This window comes from Carcharodon carcharias, chromosome 12, assembly GCF_017639515.1.
Source record: "Carcharodon carcharias isolate sCarCar2 chromosome 12, sCarCar2.pri, whole genome shotgun sequence".
NCBI classification, from domain to species: Eukaryota; Metazoa; Chordata; class Chondrichthyes; order Lamniformes; family Lamnidae; genus Carcharodon; species Carcharodon carcharias.
Genome location: NC_054478.1, coordinates 150,694,677 through 150,715,796, shown reverse-complemented (window position 1 = coordinate 150,715,796; position 21,120 = coordinate 150,694,677). Strand labels below are relative to the sequence as shown.

Genomic DNA, 21,120 nt, shown 5'->3' with positions numbered 1-21,120 from the left:
CCTCATATCTCTATAACCTGCTCTCTCTCTGAAAACCCCTGTCAAGAGGCAAAGGGGAAAAATCACTAAGAGACACTGGTCAACAACAGTTTGTTCAATAAACAGTTATTTACTTAGCAAGTTTACAAACCTGGTGCTCGTATTATGTTAACCTAAATTAAACAGTCGGGTAGAATTGGGGAAATCTGGTGGTTTAGTCAAACTTTTCCCATTTGACATGACTCGGGGAACAATGGGGCTTGATATTACAGCGCACTATCCCCAATGAGCTGTGACAAAATTAGCTGAACGTTGGAATGGTTGTGGAATCAGACTCTAACATATGCCAAGTGAGTAAGGGAGGAAATTGGAAATTGGAAACCTATTTAATATGTTCTTATCAGACTTCGGGGAAAATCTTTCCAGTAATTTGTGTAGTCAGTGCTAAACTCACTAGGTACGTTATCTGGGAAATGCGAAACCAAACTGTAAAATATTCTGTTATGTGTACATATCCTTATATACACTCTGCTGATATCCTTCACTGGCATATGAATGATAGCATGGTGGCTGATAAATCATCTCGATTTGTGCAGGAGATTGTTGTCAGGTGGCTGTAGCTGCCTGAGATACTGGCTGCTTCTATACTGGAGTGCTCTGACTCACTCTCACTAGTATCTCTGCAATCAAACAGCTTGTCCACCCTTAAAGGGAGATGGTGGTCTTGTGATAATGTCACTATCCAGAGGTGCGGGCTAATGTTCAGGGACGTGGATTCAAATTTCAACTCAACTAATTAATATAAATTGGGAACTGCAAGCCAGTCTCGGAAACGGTGACCATGAAACTATTATCGATTATCATAAAAACCCATCTGGCTCACCAGAGATCTGCCATCCTTACCTGGTCTGGCCTACATGTGACTCCAGACCCACAGCGATGTGGTAGACTTTTAACTGCCCTCTGAAATGACCGAGCAAGACACTCAGTTGTATCAAACCACTACAGAAAAGTTGAGGTTAAAACAGATGGGACTGCAGCAGCCCAAGAAGGAGAGTCACCAACACCTTCTCAAGAGCAATTAGAGATTGGCAACAGATGCTGGCTTTGCCAGCGATGTCTGTGTCCTATGAAAGAGTGGAAAAAAAAGACTACTAGTGGCACCTGGGTAATAGTATTGCATGATTCTGTATAATTCAGACCATCAAAGCCCTATAGACTGTCCCACCATTGGGCTCAAACCAAATTCAGGCTGAGTTGTATAATGAAGGTAAATATGGGGCTAACACATTAAAACTTCCCTTCAAACACACACAGACACACAGTCACACACACACTCACACACAGTCACACACACACTCAAACACAAACACAGACACATCCATACACATGCACTCACACACACAATCTCACACACACACACATACATACACCCACACTGAAACACAGACACATACATGCACGCACACACAGTCTCACACACACACATACATACACACACACTCAAACACAGACAGAGACATACATACACATTTGCGCACACAGAGTCACATACACACACACATATGTGCACACAGTCACACACACACACACACACACTCAGACACATGCACACATTTCCTTGAAATTTAAATACTAATACTGTCTTTACCTTCCTCTCTTTCTTCCAGCTCCTGTAGACTCACTCACTGGCAGTTCACAGAGCACTGTGAACGAGAGTTCGCAGAAGAGTCTATCACATGAATCGACAGAGAAGGAGAAAGTGGACGGTGATGGTAATGGTTCCAGGAGAGATTCTCTGTAGCGGGGAGAGAGAACTATGACTGGCGCTGTGCCCACAGGTCCCAATACAGAAAGAAAGTACATCACTGTCTTCAAATCGGTCTCAGAGACACTAATGTTGACAGGCTCTGCCTATGCAGGACTGAATAATAACAGAGTTCACTGGCTGGTGCACCTGCCATCATCTCGAATCCTTTCAATGCATCTTTCCTTGTCTTTCCTCTTTCACTCTGACTCCCCGATCTCAGAGGGTGAAGGAGGAGCAGCTATTGACATCCCTTCCTCCCAGTGACTGTTCAGTGTGACTGTGCGGCTGCACCTGGAGTTTCATTCACTAATGGAGAAATGTCACAGACAATACTACCCCCTCTTCACACCTGACACCAGTTATAGGGCATAAAACCCATAAAATAAAGAAAAGGTATAAACGCAAAAAGTTGTGACATTTCAAATTGTGTTTGAAAGATTAATGAGATTATTTTGGTGTGAAAGTGAGAATGAGGTGTGGCACTAGTAAGACATTGCTGTTTTAAAGTCCAGCTTTACCGTGTCATTTTGGTCCTAATCACTAATTGCCAGAACTAGAACTTGCCTGGAGATCCTAACCTGCAGGTTTAACACTCAAGTGCTGATTAGGTGCAATTTTTGTGGAGGCATTAAGTATATGTGGGGTCCCCACACCCACTTCCACTGAAGGTATGGAGTGCACTGTCTGGCACACAGTGGACCAAGGGAGAGAGTGCACAGGTCCTGGTGGAGGAGATTCACAGGGGGAGGGTTGTCCAGTACCCATAGCTGGTGTGGCTGTGCCTGGCCTCATGTCCTGCTCCCCCTCTCCGGCAGAACAAGGGTGACCCCTAGCAAGATATGGTGGTGGCCAAGCGCTCCCTTTCTCCTGATGTTTCCTTGAACATATTGATGTGTGTCCCAATGTTACCTGTACAGAAATTTTACACCAATATTTGAAATGATTGGTCTAGAAATCACTGCCTGCACTGTTACCCCCTGCCGCACCCAGCCCCCTGCGGGGTAATTCACCCGCTTCTGGATGTATTAGAACCTGGAACGCCGAGAATTTCCTTGGAGCTGCTTTTGCTGCTGTCGTTTGACTGGGAGGGTGTCTGTGAATTTTATCCATGTATATGTGGATTCCAACATATAAAACCATAAGATGTAGGAGCAGAAGTAAGGCCATTCGGCCCATCGAGTCTGCTGCACCATTCAGTGAGATCATGGCTGATCTGATAACCCTCAACTCCATTTTCCTGCCTTTTCCTCATAACCCTTGATTCCATTACTGATTAAAAATCTGTCTATCTCAGCCTTGAATATACTTAATGACCCAGCCTCTACAGCCCTCTGCGGTAAAGAATTCCACAGATTCACTACCCTCTGAGTGAAGAAATTCCTCCTCATCTCTGTTTTAAATGGGTGCCCCCTTACTCTGAGATTATGCCCTCTGGTCCTAGACTCTCCCACAAGGAACCTCTCAGCATCTACCCTGTCAAGCCCCCCAATAATCTTATATGTTTCAGTAAGGTCGCCTCTCATTCGTCTAAACTCCAATGAGTACAGGCTCAACCTCTTCTCATAAGAAAATCCCTCCATACCCGTCATCAACCTAGTGAACCTTCTCTGGACTGCCTCCAACGCCAGTATATCTTTTCATAGATAAGGGGACCAAAACTGTTCACAGTGTTCTAGGTGTGGTCTAACTAGTACCTTGTATAGTTTTAGCAAGACTTCCCTATTTTTATGCTTCATTCCCTTTGAAATAAAGGCCAACATTCCATTTGCCTTCCCTATTACCTGTTGAGCTTGTATGTTAGCTTTTTGGGATTCATGCACAAGGATTCCCAAATCCCTCTGTGCTGCAGCATTCTGCAGTCTTTCTCCATTTAAATAATATTCAGCTCCTCTATTTTTCCTGCCAAAGTGCAGAACCTCACATTTTCCTACATTATATTCCATCTGCCAAGTTTTTGCCCACTCAGTTACCCTGTCTGTATCCCTCTGTAGACTCCTTGTGTCACCCTCACCACTTGCCCTCCCACCTATTTTTGTGTCATCTACAAGCTTAGTGACATTATGTTCATTTCCCTCATCCAAGTCATCAATGTATGTTGTAAATAATTGTGACCTTAGCACTGCTCCCTGTGGCACTCCACTAATAAGAGGTTGCCATCCTGAAAATGCTCACCTTATCCTAACTTTGTCTTCTATTAGTTAGTCAACCCTCTATCCATGCTAATATACTACCCCTAACACCAGATGTGTGGTACCTTAGTGAATGCCTTTTGAAAATCCAAATATATTACATCTACTGGTTCCCCTTTATCTACCCTGCTTGTTACCTCCTCAAAGAACTGTAATAAAGTTGCCAGGCATGATTTTCCCCTTCATGAAGCCATGCTGACTCTGCTTGATGAGATTATGTATTTCTAAATACTCTGCTATTGCACCCTTTATAATAGACTCTAACATTTATTAAAAAAGGGAGACAAAAAACAGGTAACCAAAGGCCAGTTAGCTTACCTGTTTTTTGTCTCCCTTTTTGAATAAGGTTGTTACATTGGTTATTCTCCAATCCTCTGGGACTTTTCCAGAATCTAAGGATTCTTGGAAGATTACGACCAGTGCATCCACTATCTCTGTAGCTACTTCCTTTAATATCCCAGGATGCAACCCATCAGGTCCAGGGACTTATTGGCCTTTAGGCCCATTAGTTTCATTAGTACTTTTTCTCTAGTGATAGTTATTGTATTTATTTCCTCCCCTGCTTTTGTCCCCATATCTTGGTTGAGGTTATGGCAACATTGCACAGAAATCCCCAAGCAAATTTCCCAGCAAACTGTGAGAGAAGGAGCATTGCTTCCTCAAACTCTCCCTCACTTAGGATCCGTTTCCCATTCATTCTTTATCCCACCTGTTCTTTTCCCCCAATTCTCTTTTGCCGAAGGTGCTCAGTGAGAATAAGTTTGAGTGTGAGTTTGGGATCATGAGGCATAAAAGGGAAGAAGATGCTGTGAGTAACAGAGGCAAAAGTTCATTCCCTGCATTTAATGGTTGAACGATTGGCCTCGAACATTTAAGAATTTGAATTCTTTGATCCTGAGGAACTCATTGTTCCAGGTAAGAGCTACCACACACAGTGCGATCCCAACAGGATAACAGCCATAAGGGTCAGCGGCTGGAGTCAGGTGTAAGATGGGGGGAACAATAATCCAGCAAAATATCAAGAAATCAAAGGAGCGAGACAGGAAACGGGCCGAAAGAATAAATGTTTTCACCATTTCAAGATTTGCACCGTGGGGCAGAATTTTCTGTTTGGAAGTGGGGGGGTGGAGCGGGGTCCTGATCGTTGCCCACAATCAGGTCCGTGCCGCCATTTTAAACGGGCGCGCCAATTAAGGCTCTTCAAGCGTAATGCCCGACTCCCGAGGATAGTGGGAGTGGGTGGGCGGTGGAGAGAGTGCACTGTCTGCCGTGTCCAATGGCAACCTGTTTATCAGAAACGCTGGCAGCCTGTGCAAGGCAGCTCACAATGGCAAGTGGAAGGGCTCAGCAGAGGGTAGCAGGACAGGCCAGGCCGGAGGGTAGGGCAGTGGGACAGACCAGGCCGGAGGGTAGAGCAGCGGGACAGACCAGGCAGGAGGGTAGGGCAGTGGGGGACAGGTCAGGCCAGAGGGTAGGGCAGGGGGACAGGCCAGGCCGGAGGGTAGGGCAGTGGGACAGACCAGGCCGGAGGGTAGAGCAGAGGGACAGGCCAGGCCGGAGGGTAGGGCAGTGGGACAGACCAGGCCGGAGGGTAGAGCAGTGGGACAAGCCAGGCCGGAATGTAGGGCAGTGGGACAGACCAGGCTGGAGGGTAGAGCGGGAGAGCCACGGTGCCCCTTGTTTTTCGGATGACTGCCTTGCTGCCCTCCTCGAGGAGGTGGCAGTACGGTGGGAGGAGTTAGTCCCCCAGTACAGGAGGAGGATGCTGCTCCACATGATGAAACGTGCCTGGGAGGAGGTGGTGAGCTCCTGCAATGTGGTGCGGCGCACCTGGATCCAGTGTCACAAGCGCTTCAATGACCCGTGGTGCTCTGGCAGGGTGAGGACCATGTTGGCATTGGGCACTTAACCCAGTAGGTCAGCTTACCCCCTGCTGCCTCCCCAACCCCTGCAAGTCTGAGTGTAGTGACTGCATTAAATCATTAACGGCCTGTGTCCTTCGCTGGGTGGGCCAGCAGGTATTGCCCATGCCGAGGTCACCCTGAGAGGCTGGTGAAGAGATGGTTTCTGCCCCCACAGCATGTGGTACACTGAGACCCACATGACTGGTTTGGGGGCAGCCTGGAGGAGCTGCACCTGGGCACAGAGCTGGAACAACAGGACATGTCAAAGTCAGGGTGATGAGATGCTGGGAGGGGAGCTTCAAGGTGGCGTTGGCACCGATCGATCTGCAGTCCACGTGCTTGGCTTCCTTGTTATGGAAGGTTAGACCGTGTGATATAGGCAGCTTGTGGCCGAGGGGGTGGTGGGAGTAGGGAACAGGTCCAGCATCTTTGTGTGAGTGTTCGTCAGCAGCGGGGTGAGGAGGTACTGGAGCCCTGATATGTCCCACTCTGGTTGGGGTGGGCCGTCCACAAAGAGAGTCCAGGTACAAGTAGCACTAATCAATGCTCTTCTCTCCTTTTCAGGAGAAGGATACGTACTGTGCCGCCGAGTGGGTGAGGACTGGTGGAGGGCCGGCACAGTTAGCGATTCTCAGCCAATTCGAGCAGGAGGCCCTAGATCTGGAGAGGGGCCATGCGCCCAGGCCCACTGGTGTCAGTGAGGGTGGGGTGCCCCAGGCAGGTATGTTTGTCCACACTGAGGTCACCATTGTTCTCCCAACAGCCACAGCCGTGCTGAATGTTCAGTGATTGAAGTTCGCAACATTGACTTGATCATTGCTTATGGAAGGATGAGCACATAATGATCCGGGGGACAGGGATGTACGTTGTCATTGTCTCCACGGTAACTGAGGGGATAGCCCTTGTCACCCAGCAGCCATCCATCCAGCCGGGCTGGATCACTGAAGAGCCCCGGCACCTGGGAGTGTCTGAGGATGTAGGTGTCGTGGGAGCTGCCTGGGTACCTTGCACAGACTTGTAGAATCAGCATCCTGTGGTCACACACTATCTGCACGTTCATGGAGTGGAAGCCCTTCCTGTTGACGAAGGCACCGGGCTCACCTGCTGGAGCCTTGATGGCCACATGTGTACAGTCTATAGCACCCTGGACACGGGGGAAGACAGCAATGGCCACGAAGCCTCTGGCTCGCTGTGTCTGACTGGCCTGGTCACAGCGGAAGTGGAAGAAGGTCAATGCCCATCTGAACAGAGCATCTGTAACCTGCTTGACACAAGTGTGGACAGATGATTGGGAGACACCGCAAAGATCACCCACTGACCCCTGGAAGGAGGCAGAGGCAAAGATGTTGAGGGCAGCTGTGAGCTTCAGAGCCGCTGGCATGGTGTGTCCACCCACACAGTTAGGGGAGATCTCAGGGCCAATCATCTGACAGATATAAAACGAAAACAAAAACAGAATTACCTGGAAAAACTCAGCAGGTCTGGCAGCATCGGCGGAGAAGAAAAGAGTTGACATTTTGAGTCCTCATGACCCTTCGACAGAACTTGAGTTCGATTCCAAGAAAGAGTTGAAATATAAGCTGGTTTAAGGTGTGTGGGGGGGGCAGAGAGAGAGAGAGAGAGAAGTGGAGTGGGGGTGTGGTTGTAGGGACAAACAAGCAGTGATAGAAGCAGATCATCAAAAGATGTCAACAACAATAGAACAAAAGAACACATAGGTGTTAAAGTTGGTGATATTATCTAAACAAATGTGCTAATTAAGAATGGATGGTAGGGCACTCAAGGTATAGCTCTAGTGGGGGTGGGGAGAGCATAAAAGATTTTAAAAAATTTAAAAATAATGGAAATAGGTGGGAAAAGGAAAATCTATATAATTTATTGGAAAAAAAAGGAAGGGGGAAACAGAAAGGGGGTGGGGTTGGGGGAGGGAGCTCACGACCTAAAGTTGTTGAATTCAATATTCAGTCCAGAAGGCTGTAAAGTGCCTAGTCGTAAGATGAGGTGTTGTTCCTCCAGTTTGCGTTGGGCTTCACTGGAACAATGCAGCAAGCCAAGGACAGACATGTGGGCAAGAGAGCAGGGTGGAGTGTTAAAATGGCAAGTGACAGGGAGGTTTGGGTCATTCTTGTGGACAGACCGCAGGTGTTCTGCAAAGCAATCGCCCAGTTTACGTTTGGTCTCTCCAATGTAGAGGAGACCACATTGGGAGCAACGAATGCAGTAGACTAAGTTGTGGGAAATGCAAGTGAAATGCTGCTTCACTTGAAAGGAGTGTTTGGGCCCTTGGACGGTGAGGAGAGAGGAAGTGAAGGGGCAGATGTTGCATCTTTTGCGTGGGCATGGGGTGGTGCCATAGGAGGGGGTTGAGGAGTAGGGGGTGATGGCGGAGTGGACCAGGGTGTCCCGGAGGGAGCGATCCCTACGGAATGCCGATAGCGGGGGGTGAAGGGAAGATGTGTAATTCTGCTTTTGTTTTTGTTTTGGATTTCCAGCATCCGCAGTTTTTTTGTTTTTATCTGACAGATATAGTTGACTGTTTCCCTTAAGAGGCGGAGCCTCCTTCGGCGCTGCACCTCAGACATATTGAGGGAGCTGCTTCTCCGCCTGTAAACCCTGGCAGCAGGATAGTGGCATCTTCTGTGGCCCCTTGCACCCTGGACAATTTCTTAGCCCTGCGCCCCTTGTGCCTGCGCCTGGCCTCCCAAAGGTGCCTCCTCTGGAGGCTGAATGTACACTCCTGGCCTCCTCCCTCTTCTAGCCCTCCCTTCCTCCTCAGAGAAGCTGCCACCAGTGGACAGATCAGCTCCCATTCCCAGGCTAAGGGAAGGTTTCCTGAAACCTGCAGGCCCAGAAAAGATTCCTCACTGCAGAGTGCTAACCTGGAGGCTGTGAGTCCAGACAAAGCAGCTGGGATGCGTTTTGAAGTACTGCAGATCACACAGGCAAGTATCAGTAACTTTCAGCAATAAGTATTTGACAGAGCACACTCGCGACCCCACTCAGCCCTCTTATCCCGCCCCTGGATGAGGTTAATACAAATGTCTCCTATCCGCCTGCCCATTGTGCCCATGCGCCAACCCAACGATCGCACGGGCGCCAAGAAATCGGCGTCGATTGGTGAGTCAAGGGCCTTAAGTGGCCCGTTAATTAATGGCGGGCGCGCATCAGACATCATCGCGCGCCCGCCCAGTGAAGTTTCACGATGGCGCGCGGTGATGTCAGGACGCTCGCCCGATGTCACCATGCGCCATTTTACATGGGGACGCGCAGGGCCCGACTCTCGCACACTGACAGGAAAACTCAGCCCGTAAGTTCTGTCTGAAGGTTGATTGTACAGGTGATCTATTCTTGTGTTAAAGCAATAACATTTCTACTAATTAAACATCACCGCATTCCAAAAAAAACGGCTTAATTTTGTTGGCCGTGTTCAATCCTGTCAGACACTCTATTCGAGACAGGAGGGACCGATTACACTAAATTGTTAACCCACAACCTCAACTGTTAACCATCTGGAACATTTCTTCATAGACTTTTTACAGTTTTGAAAGAAGAAACAGTTTTTCTCAAATAACCTACAAAGTGCCTGACACTGTCGAATAAAATGGTGAGGAAAAATCTTTTACATGGGCAGGATAGTGTCTGCCTGCAACCCACACTGTCATGTTTATAATGCCACACACACAGCCATACCATCCAGCACCAAGTGACAGCCCCCACATATTTAACTCTGGTCCTGGGCAAGAACTGCCCCACCTAACCTCTCACCACAAGTGCTTTTGCTTCACAACTTGGAGGTGAACTTCCTTAAGGAGCGTGAGTTGTCCAACAAGTTTAGCGGGTTGTGAGCCCATTCAGGAGTATCACTTTCATCACAATATCTGTAACCTTATCAATGTTGAATCCATTACCTCCCTAAAGGGATACTGATTGGGCACAATTTGGCCCGAGTTAATTTTAGAGAAAATATTGTCATCGCAAAGAATTAGAATCGAAGGCAGTAAACACTGAGTGAAACACAAAATATATTTTCTACAAGAAAGGTCATTTATTTGTCTGTTTTCAAGAGGACAATGTAATGCTATGGCTATAGTGATGAGACTCTTTAGAGTGTATTATAATCTCAGAGAGTAATGTGCATTGGCAGGATAATGCAACAGTCACTCTCAAAGATGATTGGAGCAGCAGTCAGCTGCCTGGTGATGTAGCAGGGCTGTCCCGATGGAGAATGTGAATGAATGTGCCCAGCAAACAAGCTCATGTTTGAAATCGGAATGTAGAGCGGAATGAACATCAGCTAGAAATGACAGCAGGGAATATTCTCTTTACACTTTTAATGTGATGCACAGAAAACAAGACAACAACACACACCAAAGGACAGAACATTTACAAACTACAGAATCTCCCAGTTACAGTAAAATGTACAGTCAGGAACCCCAGGTCTCCCCCTCCCTGATATATGAACAAGTAAAGTACAATTGATAACATCTTCTTGAATCAGAATGAGGTTTTCTTGTGTTCACACCAAGCTCAGTCTTTCAGAAGTTTCATTCATGGTTAGTGTCAGCCTCTTGAATCATCATCGTCTTCCTGGAATGAACAGAATCAACAGACGGTCATTTTCAGATGGACTGAGTACAATCTGAGGTCAATGTTTAATTGTTGTTGATGGTCAAGAGGCAACTCTCGGACACACAGTTCATTTATACTCACGTATGAAGACACATCAAGCGATCTTTCTGTTGACTTGCTTTTCACCTGTATTAAAATATTCAGATTTATTTGTTTGTCACAGGGAACCAATGAGACAATTTATATCAAATATTGAGCATTGAAATTATCTTTAAACCCTTGATAATTAAAACCATAAATGAGGAAATGTAAATCCTTTAAATGTCTGAGCTCCATACATACATTTAATTAACATGAGAACATACAGCTGACCCAGACTCTGGTGTGATGCAGCTGAACCCGGGTTTTAACAGTTTATTGTAGTTGATAAACATCTGACACCAAATCTCAGATTATACTCACATTCCGATATTCCTCAAGTGATGATTCTAATGACTTGCTTCCCGCCTGGAATAAAATATTAACATTTCTACGTTCAGAACAGAGTAATAATGAGACATTTTATAGATAATTTTTAAAAACCTTACAGTCCAAAGATATAAACATAAAATAATAGATGATGAATTATGAACTTGGGATATATCTGAGTTGGGATTCAGTGACTCAGTGTTGGAGTGGGGAAATCCTCACCAAACATCTCCTGTTCTCCACCACAGTGATAATCCCTGCAGCCCTGGGACAGTGGGGCTGTGGACTCGATGGGGAAACTCATAGAGAATGAGATTCTCCATTAATCGGTCTCTGTTGAGGTGAGTGTGTGAGAGAAACCAGTAATTATTATCTATAAGATGAGGAGAATGTTAATGATGCTGCACTCATGACCCATCTCTTGTATCTCTCCTGTTATCATGGTTGTTATTAGGAGAGAGAGTTCTCTCTATGTCTAGAATATTCCAAAATTCAGAAAGTAATAAACATCCACATAACTTCAATCCAACAACCCTCTAACTATACATGAAAAATTCAACTGCAATTGAGCATCAGAATCTTCTCTTCCAATGTCTCAAGGTGGAGATTTAATTAAATAAATTACTCAGATTCTGGAGTTGATGCAGCTGAATCCGGGTTTTAACAGTTTATTGTAGTTGATAAACATCTGACACCAAATCTCAGATTATACTCACATTCCGAGACTCCTCAAGTGAAGATTCTATTGACTTGCTTCCCACCTGGAATAAAATATTAACATTTCTACATTCAGAACAGGGGATTAATGAGACATTTTATAAGTAATTTTATGAACTTTACAGTCCAAAAAATGAAACATTAAATAATAGATGAAGAATTATGTAGTTGGGGTATTTCTGAGTTTGGAATCAGTGACTCATTGTTGGAGTGGAGAAAACCTCACCAAACATCTCCTGTTCTCCACCACACTGATAATCACTGCAGCCCTGGGACAGTGGGGCTGTCGACTCAATGGAGAAACTCATGGAGACTGAGATTCTCCATCCATTGGGATTTATTGTGTTGAATCTAGTTCCCCTCGCTCCCCAAGGAAGAGCCAATAATTCATTCTCAGCCTCAGACTCCCCCTCCCGCAGTATCTCAGATTAAAATAAATTTCCGTCTCTCACTCCACCCTGACACAGTTAAGTCCTGGATTTTAAATGTTCTTGTTGATATTTCTGATCAACATGATAATAATCTGTCAGAAATCCCAGTTTATACTCACATCTGGCGATTCCTCGATTGACATTTCTTTTGATTTGATTTCGACCTGTAATAAAATATGAATATTTCTATGGTTAGCACAGTGACCAATGAGACATCTTATAAATAATCTGAATGTTAGAAATCCCATTGTGTGGATGTGGGGAATTGTGATGTTACCTCAATCCTGTTTTCACTCGACTCTGATGAGTCACTGTTGCTGTCGAATGTCTTCAAACCTCGACACAGCACATCAACGTCTAAAATCTCATCAGCAAAATATTCCACCCGGCTTCTGCACCAACCTTTCTCCTGTCAAAATAAAGCACAATCCTTTTCAATTATTGAATAGCTACTTCAGAAATAGGAGCTGATGTGGGTCATTCAGCCCCCTCCAACCTGCTTCAACATTCAATAGGATCATGGCTGATCTTCCACCTCAATTCACCTTCTCACCCTATCTCGTATCCCTTACCTCCCTCAGCTCCCAAAAATCTACCCACCTCTGTCTTGCATATACACAGCTCTCTGGGGTAGAGAATTCCAAAGATTCACCACACTTTGAGTGAAGAAGTTTCTCCTTAACTCTGTACTATAGAAGACCCCTTATCCTGAGACTGTGGTCCTGTGTTCTAGATTCTCCCACTAGGGAAACATTTTTCAGCATTTACCCTGTCAAATACATCCCTTTTAGTATTCAAACTGTCAATTCGATCACCTCTCATTCTGCTGGGAATATAGGTCTAGTCTACTCCATCTCTCTCCATCGGACAACATTCTCATTCCCAGTCTTGTGATCCTTCGTTACAAACTCTGTTGGACAAGTACATCCTTCCTGAGTTTAGGTGACGAAAACTGCACACAGTATTCCAGGAGTGGCCTCACAGTGCCCTGTTTCATTGTATTAAGTTTCTTTACTCTTATAATCTAATCCCTTTTTAACAACTTTATCACTAGCAGCTCAGCACTGACACGGGGAGTTTCTATGATATAACCCCGCACACATGGGGCTTTGATGTGACAGTATAACTCCAGACTCACCGCAGTCTTTTTGGAACAGAAGCGACAGCTGGGATCATCAAATTCCAGTCCGGAATTCTTGGAGCAGACAGTTTCTTTCACAGAGAATGTTAAATCCACCTTGTAGGACAATTTTCCTGTGCGATAAATCTAATGAGAGGAAAACAGGTCATTAGTGACTGACTGTATCTAGTGTTGTTACTCAGGGCTGATTCCCCCATCAGTGTGAGTGCAATCGAATATTCTGCTCCTGTTTAATAATCCCTGTCTAACTGCACTCACTAATATTCTGGTAGACTTTAGACAGTGAAACACACTGAGACCAGGACACACTTACATCCTTCACTCTTCTCCTGGTTATCCCACACAGGTTGGTGGTCTCGGTGATTCTGTTCAGTTTTATAACTGATGCTCTCAGGGCATCCTTCGGGCTCGGTATTCCTGGAGAGAGAAAAGGAAAGTTATCCAAAACTCTGCCGCATCCTTCAGTGAATTCTTTTTCCACAGGGGTAAGATCTCAGTGAGTGAATCTCAGTGCCAATAACTGGCTGCGTTATGAGGTGTCCCTCTCCCTCCAGTACCTACCTGAGCAGTGTAGGATCTGTACAGCAGCTATGGTGAGGAGGAAGGATTTCATTCTGCCTCTTGTGGGAGTATCCGGCTGCTTTCTCAGAGTGAAGGAGCTGCTTCTCTCTCTTGCTCTGCCTTTTCCTTGCAGAGTTCAGGCTTTATATCCTGCAGCTCCACCACATTCAAATACTGACACATATTTGCTGTGTTTGGTTATCCTGGGCAGGGGAAGTTGCTGCCAAGTGGGCTGGAATATGGGCAAAGCTTCCTCCAAATGTCATCATCGTGTTTAGATTTGGTGAGATCAGAGATTATTGCACAGAATATGAACTGATGGACTGGAGAGGAAATGATCATGTGCAGTTTGAACAGAGTCACACTCAGTCCACTGGGAATAACTCCGGGATTATTCCCTAATGGGAATGGTGACATTATTTACACCATTTCCTGCATCAAATATTATCTCCAGAAACTCTGCTTTCTCCCTTGACGTGTGGCTGTGCCAGTGGGTTTAATGTAAAGCAGGATCTGATTGTTGGGATAACAGTCTTCCTCGGTCTTTTCCAGATCCATTTTCCATCTGCTCCCTTTACTTTCCTCTCCTGTGCTCATTCCCTGTTGGGCTTTGTCTCCATGTTGACCAGCAGCTGACCTGTGACCCTGCTGTGCCTGTTGTCTATGTCTGAGTGTAGACAGTGACCGTGGATCAGCCATTTCACTGTCCACCAGCGACAGGGGAACAAACACACACGGATTTCACACATACACACACAACATGGGATCAGCAGATCGGGAATCCTGGCTGTTCCCAATCCCAGCACAGCCCAGGAATGAAGACACCAATTCTCACTCTTCGCATGTCTTAGGAGCTGAGATCAGCTGACTGAGCAGAGACCAATCATTGACGCTGGTCACTCTGGGCCTGTATACCTCAGCACCACATCAGGCAGATCCTGTCCCCTCTCGGACATCGATCCAGATTCAATTCAACCCTCAGTGATGTTCACTCCAACATGATTTATTGCCCGTTTGATATTGCACAGCAGTTGTAGATACACCCAGTGAGGAGCGTATACCATTGTGTTTACTGTGGGTAACACTGGCATTGAGCTGATTCAGCCTGTCTCGTGTGTGTTCCCTCTCTCTTTGAGGTGTCAGAGACCCAGAGACACACGGGCATGAACACACCCAAAACCGAATCACATACCCCTCCATGTGTGTTGTTCATCTTCTCTTGTGACGTGACAGAGTCTGGTTCCTAATTCCATGGAGTCATAGAGGTCAACAGCACAGAAAAAGCCCCTTCAGCCCATCGAGTCTGTGCCCCTCAAACAAGTACCTAACTATTCTAATCCTATTTTCCAGCACTAGGCCCACAGCCTTGTATACCATGGCATCGCAAGTGCACATCCAAATACTTCTTAAATGTTATGAGGGTTTCTGCCTCTCCCACCCTTTCAGGCAGTGAGTTCCAGATTCCCACCACCCTCTGGGTGAAAAATTCTTCCTCACATCCCCTCTAAACCTCCTGCCCCTTACATTAAATCTATGCCCCCTGGTTACTGATCCCTCCACCAAGGAGAAAAGTTCCTTCCTGCCTACCCTATCAATGCCCCTCATAATCTTATACACATCTATCATGTCCCCCTTCAATCTCCTCTACTCCAGGCAAAATAACCCCTGTCTATCCAATCTCCTCATAACTTAAACTCTCCAGCCCAGGCAACATCCTGGTAAATCTCCTCTGCACTCTCTCTAGTGCAATCACATCCTTCCCATAATGTGGATTTCAGAACTGCACACAGTACTCTAGCTGTGGCCTAACCAGCGTTTTATACAGTTCCAGCATAACCTCCCTGCTATTATATTCTATGCCTCGGCTAATAAAGGCAAGTATCCCATATGCCTTCTTAACCACCTGATCGACCTGTCTCGCTACCTTAAGGGACTTGTGGATATACACACCAAGGTCCCTCTGATCCTCGGTACCTCCCAGGATCCTACTATTCATCGTGTATTCCTGTGCCTTGTTTGTCCTGCCCAAGTGCATCACCTCACACTTATCCGGATTAAATTCCATTTGCCACTGATCAGCCTGTCTGACGAGACCCGTCTATATCCTCCTGTAATCTAAGGCTATCCTCCTCACTATTTACCACGCCACCAATTTCCGTCTCATCCGCGAACTTACTGATCAACCCTCCTACATTCAAGTCTAAATCATTTATATATACCAGAAACAGCAAGGGACCCAACACCAATCCCTGTGGAACCCCACTGGACACAGGCATCCAGTCACAAAAACACCCCTCAACCATCACCCTCTACTTCCTGCCACTCAGCCAATTCTGGAGCCAATTTGTCAAATTGCCTTGTATCCCATGGGCTCTTACCTTCGTTATCAGTCTCCCATGTGGGACCTTATCAAAAGCCTTGCTGAAGCCCAAGTAGACTACATCAAATGCATTGTCCTCATCTACACACCTGGTCACCTCTTCGAAAAATTCAATCAGATTGGTCAGACATGTCCTCCCCTTAACAAAACCATGCTGACTGTCCTTGATTAATTCCTGCCTCTCCAAGTGTAGGTTAATTCTGTCCCTCAGAATTGCTTCCAATAGTTTCCCCATCACTGAGATTAGACTGACTTTCCTGTCAGTCCATGTACCTGTAACAATTCCCTCTTATATTCCAGGATTACAATGGTCCGGGTACAGATTAAAGTTTGTGGACAAGATCAGGATCAATGATATCCAAGCTGTGATTGGTTAGCCGAGTATTGTAAATACTCAGCATGTCTTCAGTCTGATTCAAATCCTTGAGATGATATATTCGGGAATGCTGTCTCAGTACAAGTTGTTGTTGTTGTTGTTGTTGGGAGGAGACCACATTGGGACCGGTCATTATGCTGCTGACCCTGAGCCAGATCAGGCAGCGCTGTGGTAAAGCCCTGATACACACAGGTTATGCTGTTGTATATTAACTCACTGACCCTGCTCGGAGGACTGAGCCCACGTCTGTCACTCATATCAGTCCAGCTGCTGCCCCACACACCAGTTTGACAATTGTTTTGTTTCTAATGTCCTGGACATGGTCTCCCCTCATCCTCACACACTTCACCCTGTCAGCTAACTGCCTGAGCAGTGTTTGAAAAGAAACCATTGAGAGAAATCTGAGCGAGCAGCAGCTTCCGCTACATCACTGATAACAGAGGCCTCTCATCTGCAAGTGGAGCTGCTCCTTCCAGAGAGTTGTTTTGGACGGGGGCCTTGTTGACTCCTGTGGAGAAGTCTGTGGTTGTACCTTCCTTCCTGCACGGTCACTGGGGGCTGTGTGTAGGCATCAGGCTCTGTGGGGGAGGGGAAAGGACCAGAGTGAAGGGCATCAAAAGGCCGGGGGATGGTCAATATTAGTTTTTGGGTATAAACAGTGAGCTGGTTGCTGCAGGAAAATATTTATTACACCCCCATCACCAACACAGAACATCATGTGGTGTAAATAATGTGAAGGAGAAGAGGATTGTGAGGGGGAGAAGAGGCAGTTTGGGAGTTTTAACCCCTCTGGGAATTTATAATATGAAATGTGTCCTCTAAGTGCTGCAGGTCAGTATTTTTTTTGAAAAGTATACATTATTGATAAATTATCTGGAAGAATATTATAAAACATTTCAAATTCACCATCACGAGCCTGGATAGGCCCAGACCTGCTAGAAGTGTATGAGAGTATGCTCCTGGCCGGCAGTATGTCAGAATCCATGAGGAAAGGCATCATCACCCTCATCTACAAGCACAAGGGGGAAAGGGAGGAAATTAGAAATTGGCGACCCATTTCACTGTTGAATGTGGACTATAAGATTCTGTCCAAGGTCATCGCCAATCGGGTCAAATCCGCTCTGGAATTGGTGATCCACCCTGACCAGACCTGCACTGTCCCTGGCAGGAAGATCTCTGACAGCCTCGCGCTGCTCAGGGATACGATTGCCTATGTACAGGACAGGGGTGTGGATACCTGCCTCATCAGCCTGGATCAGGAGAAGGCCTTTGACAGAATATCGCACACATACATGGTGGATGTACTCTCCAAAATTGGGTTTGGGGAGGGAATTCGCAATTGGATCCAACTGCTCTACCCTAACATCAGTAGCACAGTCTCTATCAATGGGTGGGAATCAGATAGCTTTCCTATTAAATCTGGAGTCAGGCAGGGCTGCCCTCTCTCCCCTGTCCTGTTTGTGTGTTGTATAGAACCCTTTGTTGAGTCCATCAGGAAGGATCCAGGCATAAGAGGAGTGACGATCCCAGGCAGTGGAGGCACTCAGATCAAAGTCTCCCTGTACATGGATGATGTCGCTGTCTTCTGCTCGGATCCCCTGTCGGAGCGCAGACTGATCCACATCTGCGACCAGTTCGAACTGGCCTCGGGAGCCAAGGTAAATCGTGGGAAGAACGAGGCCATGTTCTTTAGGAACTGGACTGACCGATCCTTTGTCCTCTTCACTGTCAGGGCTGACGGCCTGAAGGTGCTGGGGATATGGTTCGGAGGGACCAGGGCACGCGTTAGAAACTGGAAGGAGTGAGTGTCTATGGTGAAAAGAAAACTGGGCATGTGGGAGCGACGCTCCCTCTCCATTGCGGGTAAGAACCTGGTCATCAGGTGTGAGGCACTCTCGCTGTTGCTGTACGTGGCGCAGGTCTGGCCCATTCCACACTCCTGTGTGGTGGCGATCACCCGAGCCATCTTCCGCTTTATCTGGAGGTTGAAAATGGATCATGTCCGCAGGGACACGATGTACAAGCCTCTAGATAAAGGGGGAAAAAACGTGCCCAACATCGCCCACATCCTGATGGCCACCTTTGTGTGCGGCTGCATCAAGCTATGCGTAGACCCTCAGTACACAAACACCAAGTGTCACTACATGCTGAGGTTCTACCTGTCCCCGGTGTTGTGAAGGATGGGTCTGGCCACTCTGCTGTGGAACGCTCCAAGGAGTTGGACCGTGCTGTACCAACGGTCCCTGGTGGGAAAATTTATGCAGAGAAACACCTTTGACCACAAGTCCATCAGGCAGTGGTCGGCATGTAATGTCTTAGAGGTCCTGAGGGAAAAGGAGAGGGTGGATCCTGTGGGATAGTTCCCCGAGCAGACTGACAAAGTCATTTGGCAGAATGCCTCATCGCCAGAACTTTCCAACAAGCACCAAGACGTAGCTTAGCTGGTGGTGAGAAAGGCCCTCCCCATCAGATCCTTCCTACATGCCAGGAGTCTCAGCCCCTCTGCACGTTGCCCTAGAGTTGGCTGTGGTGGGGATGAGACCGTTGTTCACCTCCTTTTAGATTGTGTCTTTGTAAAGAAGGTCTGGAGAGAGGTGCAGTGGTTTCTGTCGAGGTTCATCCCGAGCAGTTCTGTGACACAGGACTCTGTGCTCTACGGGCTGTTCCCAGGGACACACACCCAGACAAACATCAACTGCAGCTGGAGGATCATCAACTCGGTGAAAGACGCTCTTTGGTCTGCCCAAAACTTGTTGGTCTTCCAGCGCAAAACAAAAAACTGTGGATGCTGGAAATCCAAAACAAAAACTGAATTTCCTGGACAAACTAAGCATGTCTGGCAGCATCGGCAGAGAAGAAAATTCTTGACGTTTCGAGTCCTCATGACCCTTCAACAGAACTGATCTTTCTTTACAAGAAGAGGGAAATATAAGCTGGTTAAATGTTGGGGTGGGGAAGAGGTGGATGGGGGGGGCGGTGTTAGGACAGAAGCAGATCATCAAAAGATTTCACAGACAAAAGAACAAAGGAACACAGAGGTGTTGAAGTTGGTGATATTATCTAAACGAATGTGCTAACTAAGAATGGATGGTGGGGCATTCAAGGTACAGCTCTAGTGGGGGTGGGGTGGAAAGACTAGCCCGGCATACAAGATTTAAAAATATTGGAAATTGGTGGGAAAAGAATAATCTATATAAATTATTGGAAAAGAAAAGAAAGCAAAAGGAAGGGGGAAGAAACAGAAAGGGGGTGGGGATGGAGGAGAGAGTTCAAGATCTAAAATTGTTGAACTCAATATTCAGTCCGGAAGGCTGTAAAGTGCTCAGTCGGAAGATGAGGTTCTGTTCCTCCAGTTTACGTTGATCTTCACTGGAACAATGCAGCAAGCCAAGGACAGACATGTGGGTATGAGAGCAGGGTGGAGTGTTAAAATGGGAAGCGACGGGGAGTCTGGGTCATTCTTGCAGACAGACCGAAGGTGTTCTGCAAAGCGGTCACCCAGTCTGTGTTTGGTCTCTCCAATGTTGAGGAGACCGCATGGAATAGGGGCTTGTCCATTCTACTCCAAGCATCAGCCTGATATTGCAGTGTCTTCAGGATTGGTGCAGTTTTGCTCTCCACAGGGTGAAAGAGAAATTTAAAAAAAGACAAATTAAATCAGAGCTTTCTTTTCCATTCCATCATTGATTTTGCTGAGCTGAACTTTGGCTGCGAGGGAGACAGATTCAATGAAGCAACGTTGTGTGGTGCCCCCTTTTGGATTTTGGTGCAACTGCAGGCTTGATGCTGGTGTGTCCTTGGGCTGATTGTCAGGTGGGAGTCCAGAGTTTGGACGATGATGCCTGTTGTATTTTGGGATTCTGCTTCATGGATGTCGTGTCAAGGAAGAAGTGGCCTGGTTCCTTCTTAGCCCCTTCTTCCTTTTGGTTCTCTTCACCAGCTGCCACTCCCCCTGCTGCTTTCCCACAGCTGCCTCCTCCTCCTCCATTGATTGGCTCTCCTGAAGAGTGGGAGGGTCAGGGGGCAGTGCTGTTGATTGGCTGTCTGCTGCCTCAATCTTTTCCTCCACCTTGTCTCTCCCTCTGTCCCCCTTTGTCCCGTTGTTCTCCCTGGGGGCCTTGGTGGTTGGAGTGACACGAGGCATTTCTTCTGCTTCCCCTCGTTGGCTTTGGCTGTCTGTGCATAAGTGAGGCAGCGTTTGGGGCAGGTCCTGTAGAGGTGACCTGCCTCGCCACACATGTTGCAGCACTTATCCTGTTTACAGTCCTTAGTCGGGTGCCCTTCCTGTTTGCAGTTCTTGCAGAGGACGGCGCTGCAGTTGGCCGCCACATGACCAGACTTACTGCATGAGTGACACAGTTTGGGTTGCCCAGCATAGACAAGGTAGCCACGGCTTCCCCCGATAGTGAATCTGGAAGGAGGGCGGTAGGTGTCTCCCTTACTGTCTGTCTTGAGCGTGACCTTAACCTGGCGTTTACATGTCCAGATCCCCAAATCATCTCTAACCTCGGTGCAGCTCCCAACCTTGTTGAAGTACCTGGTGAGGAAGGTGAGCATGTTGGTGACAGGGATGTGGGAGTTGTAAAGATTCACCG

General features: G+C 46.8%; 2 protein-coding genes across 3 annotated transcripts in view; one reads left to right on the top strand and one right to left on the bottom strand.

The window, feature by feature from the left end:
• Positions 1-2,135, top strand: part of nme9 (NME/NM23 family member 9) — a 93,684-nt gene extending 91,549 nt beyond the window's left edge. For both annotated transcript variants that reach the window (XM_041201311.1, XM_041201310.1), the window contains one exon: positions 1,650-2,135. In XM_041201311.1, the coding sequence (XP_041057245.1) occupies positions 1,650-1,783 (134 nt within the window). In that variant the 3' untranslated portion in view covers positions 1,784-2,135. The remainder of the gene's footprint in view (positions 1-1,649) is intronic.
• Positions 2,136-10,228: 8,093 nt separating this feature from the next.
• LOC121284597 (secreted phosphoprotein 24-like) lies at positions 10,229-13,873 on the bottom strand. The gene is made up of 9 exons (XM_041200089.1): positions 13,770-13,873; positions 13,522-13,625; positions 13,206-13,334; positions 12,345-12,476; positions 12,187-12,231; positions 11,636-11,680; positions 10,914-10,958; positions 10,593-10,637; positions 10,229-10,469 (listed from the first exon to the last, which is right to left on the bottom strand). Exons 1-9 carry the CDS (start codon positions 13,819-13,821, stop codon positions 10,443-10,445), a joined length of 624 nt encoding a protein of 207 aa, XP_041056023.1. The 5' UTR covers positions 13,822-13,873; the 3' UTR covers positions 10,229-10,442.
• Positions 13,874-21,120: the final 7,247 nt, after the last annotated feature.

Bases quoted from the DNA above. Each gene is read 5' to 3' on its own strand.
- LOC121284597 (XM_041200089.1), bottom strand. From the start codon at position 13,821: ATGAAATCCTTCCTCCTCACCATAGCTGCTGTACAGATCCTACACTGC. The intron at 12,232-12,344 runs GTAACATCACAA...ATTTTATTACAG, and splicing joins CGAGTGAAAACAGGATTGAG to GTCGAAATCAAATCAAAAGA. The intron at 11,681-12,186 runs GTGAGTATAAAC...ATTTTATTCCAG, and splicing joins CAATCGAGGAATCGCCAGAT to GTGGGAAGCAAGTCAATAGA.